Source organism: Canis lupus, chromosome 12 (genome assembly GCF_003254725.2).
Source record: "Canis lupus dingo isolate Sandy chromosome 12, ASM325472v2, whole genome shotgun sequence".
NCBI lineage: Eukaryota > Metazoa > Chordata > Mammalia > Carnivora > Canidae > Canis > Canis lupus.
In genome coordinates this window covers 42,448,559-42,461,691 of record NC_064254.1, presented here as the reverse complement: position 1 = coordinate 42,461,691, position 13,133 = coordinate 42,448,559, and the positions used below count along the sequence as shown (strand labels likewise).

The 13,133-nt window shown below is 45.9% G+C and overlaps 1 protein-coding gene across 4 annotated transcripts; it reads left to right on the top strand.

Moving 5' to 3' along the window:
• Positions 1-3,777: 3,777 nt before the first annotated feature.
• TENT5A (terminal nucleotidyltransferase 5A) lies at positions 3,778-11,788 on the top strand. 4 transcript variants are annotated; one of them, XM_025444416.3, is made up of 3 exons: positions 3,778-3,917; positions 5,342-5,897; positions 7,040-11,788. In XM_025444416.3, the coding sequence occupies exons 2-3, from the start codon at positions 5,379-5,381 to the stop codon at positions 7,814-7,816; spliced, it is 1,296 nt and encodes a 431-aa protein (XP_025300201.1). In that variant the 5' UTR covers positions 3,778-3,917; positions 5,342-5,378; the 3' UTR covers positions 7,817-11,788. The 4 variants fall into 4 exon arrangements, with proteins under 4 accessions (XP_025300201.1, XP_025300199.1, XP_025300200.1 ...); XM_025444414.3 differs by lacking the exon at positions 3,778-3,917 and adding an exon at positions 4,166-4,313; XM_025444415.3 differs by lacking the exon at positions 3,778-3,917 and adding an exon at positions 4,952-5,085.
• The last annotated feature ends 1,345 nt before the right edge of the window (positions 11,789-13,133 follow it).

The following is a 13,133-nucleotide window of genomic DNA, read 5'->3' as shown; positions in this document are numbered from 1 at the left end:
GATTTAGAAATATCAAGAATGAGACAAGAATATGGGGAGAGACTGGCTAGATTGCTGGAGAACAGAAACAACAGTCTTTTTTTTAAAGATTTTATTTATTTATTCATGAGAGACACAGAGAGACATAGGCAGAGGGAGAAGCAGGCTCACTGCAGAAGCCTGATGTGGGACTTGATCCCGGAATCACACCCTGAGCCAAAGGCAGACGCTCAACCACTGAGCCACCCAGGCGTCCCGAGAAGTAATAGTCTTAATAGTCTTAAGAAGTAATAGTAATAGTAATAGAAAACAGTAGTTTTCTAGGCTCTTCTCTCTCTCCCTCTGGTATGAACTTGGAGGATCATTTTATATTTGTTTGCTTCCTACCTTCTAAAACCATTTTTGAGAAAAGAGGAAGCAGACAAGGCAAAATGGGAAAGGTATTATCACTGCTACGTGGACCTGGGGCGGACTTCACACCTCACACTGTGTTTCAGCGTGTATGGTATTAGTTGTAAGTGCTGTAAGGCTGCCAGGTTGCTAGGTTTCCACTGCCGCAGCAGCAGGTCACTTGTCACTGAGGAAGAAATGCTCAACAGGCCAGTTAGGCTGCAGTGCATTCTGGCCTTCAGCAGGTGTTTCAGGATAAAACATCTTGGTCCTCAACGTTGTGTCCAATCTGAATGTCCAATACTTTGAAAGAAAGAAGGAAAAGAGTGCACTTCCAGTTCAGTTTAAGTCTAAAAGGTAAATGAGAAGACAGACTCATAGAATGAAAGAGACTAAGGAGAGGAAGTATACATGTCAGTCTGAACCAAGGCTCTACTACTTCTCTCAGCTATTTAACCTTTCTCTACTTTCTTTTCTCTACCTGGAAAATGGGTATGCAGTATGTGAAGCTTTGAGATTTGCAGGAAGTTTAAAAGAAAATATGGTATATAAAATACTGAACACACTGCCTGGCACATTATAACAAACTAAATAATGTTAATAATTATTAAGACCAAAATTGAATCTTGCCTTCTTATTTCTTATTTTCATTGCATTGATTACCATAACTTTTAAGTCAGGATCAACTAATGGTGTTTTTTTTTTTTTTTTTCCTCAAAAGTATATGTAAAACATTCTTTTAAGAATTTCAGGTAGAGACTCACCCTTATATACATAGATCTATTTTTCCTTTTATTTTTCTTAAAGACTTATTTGTTTGAGAAAGAGCACGTATAGGGAGAGAGACAGAGGAAGAGAGAGAGAGAGAATCTTCAAGCAGACTCCACACTGAGCACAGAGCCGATCCAGGACCCTGAGATCATGACCTGAGCCAAAATCAAGAGTCAGCCACTTAATTGAGTCACCCAGGTGTCTTCTTTTTCTTTTTAAATGGAGAAAAGTAAATTATGTACCAAATAAGTTCAGAAGCTGAAGAGAGAGAAAAAAAAAACAAATTTGAACCTAAATTTAAACTAAGAGTAACTATGTCGAAAGATATCTAGGTTGTGAAAGTATAGATTTTCTCATTTGATAATTATTTTGGCTATCTAGAAAAAAATAAATGCTTGCAATTGCAAAATTTGCAATTTCATGGAAGGATGAACATTTTCCCCTCAGAATGTAAATATTATCTCAGTTTGAGGACAGGGTGAAGAGAAACAAAGACCAACAGATGCTTTCGTTCAACAGTACATATCAAATGGCCACTATGAATCAGACACATATGAATCCAGTCAAAGCATCACCAAGGTACTGCCAAAAGCAAGACAGCCCAGATGTCCTAGTGCAGGAGGTAGCAGGGTCTGGATTATGGAGATATGGAAATTTGCTGTGATGGGCGGAACCCAGTTGGGGAGGGGGAAACGCTTTGATAAAGGTTTAAGGAAGTGTCAGCCACAAAGCCCTGGCAGTTTAAGAGAAGGGCTCTTGCCCACTGCTGCTAGAATTCCTGGTGCAGGGTCTTATGCATAACATGTCTTTCATGTCTGGCCTCATGCTCTACTTCTGCCTCTCAGCCATTACCTCTACTTTTGGGAGAGGCCATGGGAGCTGCCAGCAGTGATGAGCAGCCTCTGCTTGGGAATAGGGTCCCCGCCTAGAGGACTGGGCCAATGCGGCTTTTGTCAATGCAGTGCAAAGTGCTGAGCCCTTGCGTCAGAACTACATGGGCAACTTGGTAAAATGCAGATTCCCTTAGCCCCACAGAACAAAATCCTGGGCATGCATGAAGTACAGGTGCTCTCAGCTCTGAAACTTCCTTTTCCCGCCCTTCACGTTTTAGAGGAAGGGTTAAAATAAAGTTCAAAACAATAGCAGCAGAGCTAAACCCTTGCTCTCTTTGGTGTAGTGTACCTAATGCATCACCTATTTACCTCTTTGACCTTATTTTTAGAAAGGTCAGAATTCACACTGGCCTTTGAAAGAAACATTTTTAACAGGTCTTTTCTTCTTTTAAATATTTTTTGCCATTTGTACTTGTCTTTATTTATCCGTAAACTGCGGATAATCCCGTTCCTAAAAATGATGGCTAAACAGCAGTCAAATGGGCTAAGTTCAAGGTCTGGCCCCATTTCTTACTGGCCATGAACCTTGGGCAAGTCTCTACCTAGCAGTTTTTTTCTGTGAATTCCTCTGACCTAGAATACCTACTTCTTAAGCAGAAGATCATTAAATGAAGTTTTAAGTGTAAAGCACTGAGGAGAGCCCAGAGGTGCTCAGCAAGTTTCTCCAACCCCCACAAACCTTATCCCAATGCACTACCAGTCTTATTTCTTTCCATGGCAGTCTAGACATCCTTTCTCAAACATTCTCTATTCCCTATGTTGACAATGCCTGCCTCCTTCTTACTCAACTACGAAAGTAAAGTCCACTTTTAAAGATTCAATTCAGGGGTCCCTGGGTGACACAGCGGTTTAGTGCCTGCCTTTGGCCCAGGGCGCGATCCTGGAGACCCGGGATCGAATCCCACGTCGGGCTCCCGGTGCATGGAGCCTGCTTGTGTCTCTGCCTCTCTCTCTGTGTGACCATCATAAATAAATAAAGAAAAAAATATTGAAAAAAAAAAAGATTCAATTCAAACGACACCTCCCTTCTAGTTTATGATGTTTTTTTTCCTCCCAGTTTCCCTGATCCTAGTTAGCTCACCACAGATACTCCTTTCATCACACAGGTAAGGCTGAACCGTAAGTGCGTACTTGCTTCTCATGCCCGCTTAAACTGTGTGAGATGCAGCCGTCCTTATATCCTCAGCACTTAGCCTGGGTGCCTGGAACGTAAGAGGTGGTCAAACCGTGCATATACACGTACGTAATTATCCTGAATGCCTGGACAGAATGCGGGACGCCTGTGGGGACAGGGAGGAATACGCGCTTCTGGCGGGGCGGCGGGCCTGTGAGAACTGTGTGGTCGCCCCACCCCCACCCGTGCTAGGCCTGGCGCTGAGGGGCAAGGGCTTCCCTCTAAGGTCGGGTCGGTTTCTCCACTTCGGTACGCGGCTCCGCAGGGCACCGGCAGGGGGCGGCGTTGCCACACAGCTGGACGCTCCGTGGGTAACCGTCCTCTCCCCGCCCCCTACTCGCCCCTCCACCCTCCACCCCCGGAGGGCTCGCCGCTCTGGTAACTAGGACGCGGCTCCGTCGATTCGCACGGGGCGGACTGTTCTTCCTCCCGAGCTGGACGGCGGGGGCTGTGCAAAGGCCCTGGGGGAGCGTCTTCAGCTTCCCCGGCGCGCTCCCCTCAGCCCTACCTCAGGGGAGTTGGTCTGGGAAGAGCAGCGTGAGGCCGGAACGGACGGCCGGGAAACACGGCGGGGCGAGCGGCAGCGCGTGCGCGCGTGCGGGGTACCCATGACACCCCTGTCGCCCGGCCCAAGTGACTGAAGCTGGGGGACGTGGGGGGAGAAACGCTGATCCTTTAGCCTCGTCCTTTCACGTGCCGCGGAAAGCTAGGTAATTTCACACGGCATTTGTAGTCACTTGGGAAAGGCAAACCTTGGTGTGGGACGCGCGCGCTTCGCTGCCTCAGTCCGCGAGAGAACGCGCCGCGGTGAGTCCGGGCCGCGCCGTCCTCCCCCATTGGCCGCCCGCCCGCCCGCCCGACCTGCGGGGGGGGGCGGGGGGGCGCCCGCTCGGTGACGCGCGCTGGCCGACGCCGCGCTCCCGGCCGCCCGGAGCCGCTCGTGCGCACGAGTTGGACGCAGGCTCGCGGCTCCGCCCCCGCGTCTCCCCAGGCTCGCCCCGGAGCTCCCCGGCGCTTCCCGACGTTTCGAGAATCGAAACACACAGTCAGCAAGCTCTTCCCCCTCGGTCGCGGAGACTTATTTGCATGGACTCGCGGACCTTTAGGTCGGTTTGATTGCCTAAGAAAACGGGCCCGCTCCACACGGCCGTCTCACGCAGGGGCTCCCCAGGAACCCCCGGAGCCCCATCCAGCTGCAGCGACGCGCGGCACCCGGAGAGAATTTTATGTCTGGCGACTTTCTGCAGTTGCGCGATTTCAGCCGTGATTCAGTTTTCAGGGCTCTTGAGGCATTTTAAGTGTCTTTTGGTTGGGGTCGGGGGGGAAGGAAAAAAAAGAGGCTTGGGCGCGCGGAAGACCGTCCCTAAACCAAGCGTTGGTCCCAACACACGCGCGCACACGCACACACTCGGCGGCCGACGTCCCCCTGCTCGGACCGCTCGGCGGGGCTCGGCCTGCGGGGCGGGCGGGCGGGCGGGCGGGGGCGGCGCCCTATGCAGATGAGGAGGGTGTGGCGAGTGCGCGGCGCCCGGGCCCCGGAAGCGCCGAAAGGCCCGGTATAAAAAAAGTACTGAAGACATTTCCCCCCGCACAACTGCTAAAGCTCCAGAGACAGTAGCGTGTGCGGCGGCGGCGGCGGCGGCGTCACCTGGGGCCGCCACCTCCGGGACCACCGCAGCTGAGGCGATAGCGGCGCGGGCGCGGGCGCGGGCGGGGGCGAGGGCGAGGGCGAGGGGCGGGAGCGGCCAGCGCAGGCGGCGAGGTCTGGGAAGGACTGAGTCGCTCGCCGCTGCCGAGAGCGCACTCGCGGCTCCTCGAAGTGTTGCCGCCTCGCGGTTCCTCGCTCGCTGCGCTCCTCGAAGGGGCGGCCGCCTCCAGGTGACACAGACGGGATTCCCGCTTGCGCTTTCCAGATGCATCAGAGATACTTTTGGTGCGGGGGCTTCTCTGCGGGGCGCGGGGCGCGGGGCGCGGGGCGCGGCTGGGCACAGCGGGGGGCCGGGGCGGGAGGGTCTCCCGGGGAGCCCTGGAGCCTGCGGCCGAGCCGGGGAGGGGGCGCGCTCTTCCCTCTGCGGGCCCCCGTCAGCCGCCGCGCGCGTCCTCAACGCGCCCCTTCCCCCTTTTGGCCTTTTAGGACTGACCAGGGCCAGCTGGTGTTCGGAGGGCACTTCATGGCGGAAGGCGAAGGGTACTTTGCCATGGCCGAAGACGAGCTGGCCGGCGGCGCTTACATCCCCCTGGGCGGCGACTTCGGCGGCGGCGGCGGCGGCGACGACGACTTCGGCGGGCACTGCTTGGACTATTGCGGAAGCCCCACGGCGCACTGCAACGTGCTGAACTGGGAGCAAGTGCAGCGGCTGGACGGCATCCTGAGCGAGACCATCCCGATCCACGGGCGCGGCAACTTCCCCACGCTCGAGCTGCAGCCGAGCCTGATCGTGAAGGTGGTGCGGCGGCGCCTGGCCGAGAAGCGTATCGGCGTCCGCGACGTGCGCCTCAACGGCTCGGCCGCCAGCCACGTTCTGCACCAGGACAGCGGCCTGGGTTACAAGGACCTGGACCTCATCTTCTGCGCCGACCTGCGCGGGGAAGAGGAGTTTCAGACTGTGAAGGACGTCGTGCTGGACTGCCTCTTGGACTTCTTGCCCGAAGGGGTGAACAAAGAGAAAATCACGCCACTCACGCTCAAGGTAAAGCCCCCCGACATGGGCCTGGGGCCGTGCCCGGGCCGGGCTGGGGTGCGGCGGGCAGAGGGGCGCCCGTTTGATGCCACAGACCTGCGGCCGTGACGGGTTTGGGCGTGCTCCTATTATATTTGGGTTTTGATTGTTTTAATGAGTCAACGGAGGTGCGCGGACGGTGTTGGGTGTTTTAAGTTCACTTGGTTCTGACGCGCCACTACTCTTCTACTTCCTCCTCTGTTCTCCCTTCTCTCTTCTCTCTCTCTCTTTTTTTTTTTTAACTCTTTGGATTTCCTTGCTTGAGGCTTGTCCAGAGTGGTTTCTGATTAAGTGGAAGAATGAAATGACGTAAACCAATTTTTGAGTCATTTTATAATCTAGTTTTTGGGGAAAGAGCAGCCTGAAGCAGGATCCAGTCAATGGGCTTATTATTACTGTATTGGAAAATGTGATTAGATTTCTCAGCTGCGTGCAGCTGACTCCGTGTGTGAAGGATATGTGGGATGCTTCTCCGGGTCGGCTCACGTGTGACGGATATTGTGGGTACCCCCCCCCCCCACACACACACACAGACAGACACACACACACACTGGCTCAAAGCATGTTTTAAACAATTAAAGTTGTCTGAGGAATCAGTCTCCCAGAATGTCCTAATTTAGTTCATACTTGATTGTAATTGCACAGTACCACTGGAGGGACAAGATTCTAATCTCAACAGTAGCCTCTGGGGAAGTGGAACTAGGTGACTAGGGACAAGGGTGAGAGACAGACCAACTTTCCACTGTATGCACTTCTGTCTTTTGAGTATTGTGTGGATATCGTGTGAATGTTCTACCTATAAGACCATTTTCAAAAAATAACATTTCAAAAGTCAGACATGACAACAGAACCTCTTAGTACCGTGATACGTCTGCCAAAAGCCTCAAACTATTACTTCTAGTCTCTTTTCCAGACGGTAAAACCACTCGTTAAATGCATTTTTGTTGTTGTTGTTTTCAGAGGACTGTTTAAGCCTGTAGGTAGTGTTTGCTGAAATTTGGCAAAACAAAAGGGAAGGAGCAAGATAATTCTCTACTGTGAAGAAGATGCATTTATTCATTATTATTTCTTCTAGGTTTGCTCATCTTCTTGTTTTATCTTTTAAATTGTAGGAAGCTTATGTGCAGAAAATGGTTAAAGTGTGCAATGACTCTGACCGATGGAGTCTTATATCCTTGTCAAACAACAGTGGCAAAAATGTGGAACTGAAATTTGTGGATTCCCTCCGGAGGCAGTTTGAATTTAGTGTAGATTCTTTTCAAATCAAATTAGACTCTCTTCTCCTCTTTTATGAATGTTCAGAGAACCCAATGACTGAAACATTTCACCCCACGATAATTGGTGAGAGCGTCTATGGTGATTTCCACGAAGCCTTTGATCACCTTTGTAACAAGATCATTGCCACCAGGAACCCAGAGGAAATCAGAGGGGGCGGCCTGCTTAAATACTGCAACCTATTAGTGAGGGGCTTTAGGCCCGCCTCTGATGAAATCAAGACCCTTCAGAGGTATATGTGTTCCAGGTTTTTCATCGACTTCTCAGACATCGGAGAGCAGCAGAGAAAACTGGAGTCTTATTTGCAGAACCACTTCGTGGGATTAGAAGACCGCAAGTATGACTATCTCATGACCCTTCATGGAGTGGTGAATGAGAGTACAGTGTGCCTGATGGGACATGAAAGAAGACAGACTTTAAACCTTATCACAATGCTGGCTATCCGGGTGCTAGCTGACCAAAATGTCATACCTAACGTGGCTAATGTCACTTGCTATTACCAGCCGGCTCCCTATGTAGCAGATGCCAACTTTAGCAATTACTACATTGCACAGGTCCAGCCAGTATTCACATGCCAGCAACAGACATACTCCACTTGGCTACCCTGCAATTAAGAATGATTTACAAATGTCCTGTGGGGAAGCCATTTCAGACAAGATAGGGAAAATAAATAAAATGAATAAAAGATTAAGTAAAAAGGCTGAGTGACCCAGCCCTGAATAAAGATGTGTTTTGTGCAATGATGATCTGCTCCTGGTTTTAAACTTGGCAAAGCTCATGGATCTTTTCATAGGTATGGGAGCACGATCTCAAAACAACCCTCCTCACCCACCAACCTTCTCACCTGTTCCTCCTACTCAGTTGGATTCTATTCTGAAACAAAAGAGACCTGTCATTAAAAGCAACCAGGTTCTCCTAAAATAACAAGGGAAAAAAAAAAATGCTTGATGACAATATGGGTTTGCAGTACCTGCTCCCATAGCTTTGCCATAGGGAAAAAAAAAAAAAAAAAAAGGAGAGTTTCTTATAAGGTGGAATTTACAAAAGGGAAAATACAAAGGAAAAAAGATCTTACCCCAACCTAAGTATCAATTCAGAAGTTCAGATAGTAGCGATAATAGAAAAAAAGGGACTCCAACATTGGGATTACTATCTGAAACCTGTAGCAAGTGCTTTCTGTGGAACTATCCTATTACGCTAACAGAGACAGCTTGCTCCGAATGAACAGTAGTAGGTTGGTGCAGTTCTCATAACAAACAGCAGAACTTAATGATGACACAATCCATTATTTCCAGCTGTGTGCATAGCTTGCATTTTTTAAATATGAAAATGCAAGCGAAAGCAGCTCTAGCAAAGAAAGTATGCTCAAGGACCAAAGATTTAACAGATAAAAATACCCAAGTAGAAGAGATATAGTAGAATATATAAAGAGTTAACTATATTTGTTACACACCAATAAACATCAAAGTGCCTGTTGCCTTCTGAAAATTTGAAGTGGAAAAATTTTATGATTTAATGATTATTTTATCAGGGACTCAAGAAGAAAATAAAACAACGTATAAGCTTGTGAATGGTGGAAGAAATGCCCTATTTTTTCTTGGCAAATACTTGTATAAAGTTAACATTGTTGGTGTGATATTATCATAGGTACATGTGTATGTGTGTGTACATTATGTGTATATATATACGTATTTGAGATATGTATATATACACACAATACATTGACTAAGGTCTAGAATAATGTAGCAAATAGAAAATGTTTAAATACTGTGTGCTTTTATGTTTTCAACAGGATGACATGAGACGTGGGCATATTGCAGTGATGAGTTAAAACCCACATCTAAAAAATTAAAACCAATGAAGGAGGAAAACAAGTAATATATTTGTTAGGAAGAGCAGAGATTATACATTTTTAGTGATTTTTTTTCTTTTTTTTTTTTTTTTTGTGAGCCATAGAATTCTACAAATGGGAGAATATTTGTTTGGCAGAGCACTCTTTTTGTACTGAACTGCCATTTTGACAGTAGGAACCCTTTTATTTTGTGTTATATTTGCATGCCTCCATGGTGTATAATCCAGTGGATCATGGATCAGCGATAGTTCATTTAAATCCCTAACTGCTAATAAAATTTCTGGTGATCTGAACACTACTTATTAATATTTAAATGAATTTTTTAATGAATGCATTCTGCATTCCAGGACCACTAGAATTTAGTAAATGTGAAATGACCCTTTTTAAAGAGTATTTGCACAATTGCTTAAAATTTATATATGAGATATATATTATATATAAAATTTTATAAATTCACGTCGATATGAAACACCTTTGATCTGATTGTCACACTGCATTTAAATATTTAGTACTGTACTTTAAATTCAGTCACTTTGCATTGGATCAGATCCAACTTTATCATCTCTTTACCAAGAGACCAGTTAAACCTTTGTGAAATGAACTGGCATTATCATTTCAGTTCAGTGACAGCTAATCCTAAAACCATTCCTTCTCCCAGCTTTTTATTCCTTTGGACACTGGTCTCTGAAAATGCATTTGTTAAAAACAAAACTAACACATGCAAACCTTTCCTTTGTATTGTGAAACAGCCACATAATTCCTACCAGCTCTAGTGGATGACTGCTTACTGTGACAGTTCCTCTGAAGAACCTACCAGATTTCTGTCATCAAGTTCAAGAGGGATTGGGGAAGAAAATAGCATCATCCTATTGGCAGTGTCATTTGTTTGCTATTGGGGCATCACTCAGATGCTCAGTTGTAGGCTAATCCATCTGAAACTACCTTTTGCACACCTTTCTTTGAAGCCTTAACAGGAACTTGATGGGTTTGCTGTAGCAGCTTCCCTGTGAATTCTCTCTGAGCTGTCACAGCTACTGCACTGCCACTCACTGTTTCCTAGGGAACTCTTTCTTCTCCCACGTTGGCTCATTCTCCCTCACTCCAGCCCTGGGTTTGAAAATGAATTGTGAATTTCCAGGCAATATTATTCCATTTTCAGATTAAGCCTGATACTTAACTGTCCAGAAGCCAGAGCTCTGCCTGCTTGCTTACCTGTTTGGAGTTTTCTAAGAGAAAACTAAGGGAACACTTGGGAACATAGACGCAGACAGTGATCTGCCTTCTTCCTTCTCATCCTAACTATTGACAAGTGAGTTGTCCATTATATTACAAAGAATTTGGAGAACGCTGGCTCTGCCACAGCAAAAATCTGCTGTTAATTGATAACACGAATTTTTGTTTGGAGGAGCCTTATTTGAAAATATACTCTTCACTTATTTTCTGAAATGTTTATGTTCTTTTCTTATTCCAACTTTGGTCGCATAGTTGGAATCGCCAACACCTGGCATTCAGATAGAACAGGCTATGCTCAAGACAACCTTCAGCCGTTGCTTTAAAACTTCTATAATTTATTTCTTTTTTGTATGTACTATAGTCTTGTGCATATGTAGTTGAACAGACAGTGGAATATGTGTCTCTCTTTGTGGATGTGTAACCTAAAAGTCTGAATGTCTGGAGAGAGAGAGCCGTGTGTATAGGTCAGAGAAAAAGAACAGCTCTCAACTCCTGATCGGTGCCTGTGATTTGCTTGCTTTTGTGCTTATCTGGCCTAGTGTGCTGTTAACTTTAAAACAGGAAGAAGTTTTATCTTCTGGAGGCTCTTCTCACCTGTCCAGTTTGGCATGTCAGAGAACATTTGACCTGTGACCGTGCCCTTCTAAAAAGTTGATTTTCAGTAAATCCGATTGTCTCAAGAAGTCCTACAGTGAGATGGACTTTTCCCTTCCTGAAGTATCTGCTCACTTTAGTAGTGGGTGGACTATTTTAACGGGGCTCCAAACAATGCAAGGATGGAAGAATATTTGTAAGCCAAGCCATGGAAGAAACACAAAGAAAAGTGAACACCGTTTCTGCCACCCCTTTCTGTTAGCTTATCGTCGGCTGCTTTACTGTGCATAAAGTTGTTTTCAATGCAGTGCTTGTCAAATAAATATCGTGAACTATTTTGTGAATGAAATGTATTATGTTGAAAGCTGTCAGCAGTTCAAAAATAAGCTTTCTTTTTTGTTTGAAGACAAAGTGTATTAGATGAAACTGAAAAGTAAAAAAAAAAAATCATATATAGCACCTATTTGAATATAATCTTTCTTTAAGATTTCTTATAGCCTTTTCAGTGCCAAGGAAGAATCTCTGTGTAATATTTTGTTGTAATAATGGCTTGCTAACAAAATACATGGTAAAAGTACAAAGTTGGAAGATGTCAAGGTAACTTGGCAAAACTTGCTGCAAAGCCTTGCAGAATGGAGGAGGCTCTGCCCCCCGGGTGTCTCTCAACCTCTCTACAACCATTGCCTGCTCTGAGATGTCCTATTGCAGCAAGCTGCACCTGGGGTCACTCTGTTGGGATATTTTGACTTTAGACTGTGTCACAGGCAGAAAAGGAGTTGATGAGAATGGACTCTTAAAAACTGACATGTTTGAATCAGTGCTAGAGGGAACAGATTGTGAATTTTGTTTACAGCATCCAATATTTGGATTTTTTTTCTTGTAAATAAAAAGAAGTTATTTTTTTCTATTGATTTGTGTCTTTTATCTTCAGTGTCTGTGCTGGCTAAAGACTGTGTCCTCTGAAACCCAACTCGAGTCCATGAGAAAAGACAAAGCAGTATTTGGGGAAAAAATAGCCATCAGCAAATTTTTTATTCAAGTACAATACATTAAAATGTTCAGCTTTCAGCCAGCCTCTCACTGGCTCATGGCTCAATTAGCTCCAAAAGAGTTTAGCTAATGGGTGCCAATTTTTTTTTTTTTTTTTTTTTTTTAAATCTGGGTATGAACTTAGCAGTGTTAAGCAACCCAGAAGTCAGACCAATTTTCCATCATCAGTAGAGACTCATGGCTCTGGATTGCAGGGCTCCAGTAGCCTTAAGTGGGCCTTGGTTTTCATGAGTAGCTCAAGTGATGTGATTCAATCATCAGTGGTTGTTTATAGTTGGAGGCTCTAGAGTATTATCCAGCAGTTTTTACGTTCTGAGTTGGGAGAAGGGGAATAAGTATTGGAAGCTGGTGATTGAAAGGGAAGTGGAAGGAAGAGCAGTCATAGGATCTAATAAGTTACACTTTGTGTATGTGTAAGTGTTGGGTGCAAAGGAACTGCCCTTCTGACTAGCATACAACACAATCTCACCTACTGAGATTACCAGGGGCATACATTTATTTATTAAACTTCTTTCTTTGTGTAACTTTGGAGACTTTCTCAGTACTAGTAGTATGTGAATTTGGTAAGCCTAGTCTATTATAGGACACACTTGTGGTTTTTAAAGCCCTTATGTTGTTGGGATCCCCGGGTGGCTCAGCGGTGTAGCGCCTGCCTTTGGCCTAGGGCGTGATCCTGGAGTCCCGGGATTGAGTCCCGGAATTGAGTCCCACATCAGGCTCCCTGCACGGAGCCTGCTTCTCCCTCTGCCTGTGTCTTTGCCTCTCTCTCATGAATAAATAAATAAAATCTTAAAAAAAAAAAGTCCTGATGTTGGAGAGAATGCATGCTTAACACTGCATCTATGAAAGAGCCACTCCTGGTATTAAAATGCAGCTTCCCTCACATACGCATCATAAAAAAAATACAAGATGGTTGGATAATGGTATTTGTATTCTTCTATGTTTCAACCCCTTCATCCTTCTATAACTAGTCCCTCACATGTCTGTAGTCATCATATAATTTTTTCCTAAGCAAGGGTTGAATAAGGACAGTGTATATTAAGCTCCTCCTAGACTTAGATACACCCTGCTATTTCTAGTGGAATTACCAGGCTGTACCTAGCTAAGCCTGGGTAGAAGTAACCCACCCTTTCTTTCCTTAGGAAGCTCATTCCCAACCATTCTGGTCCTTTCAGAAGAAAAACAAAAAATTAATACCCCAA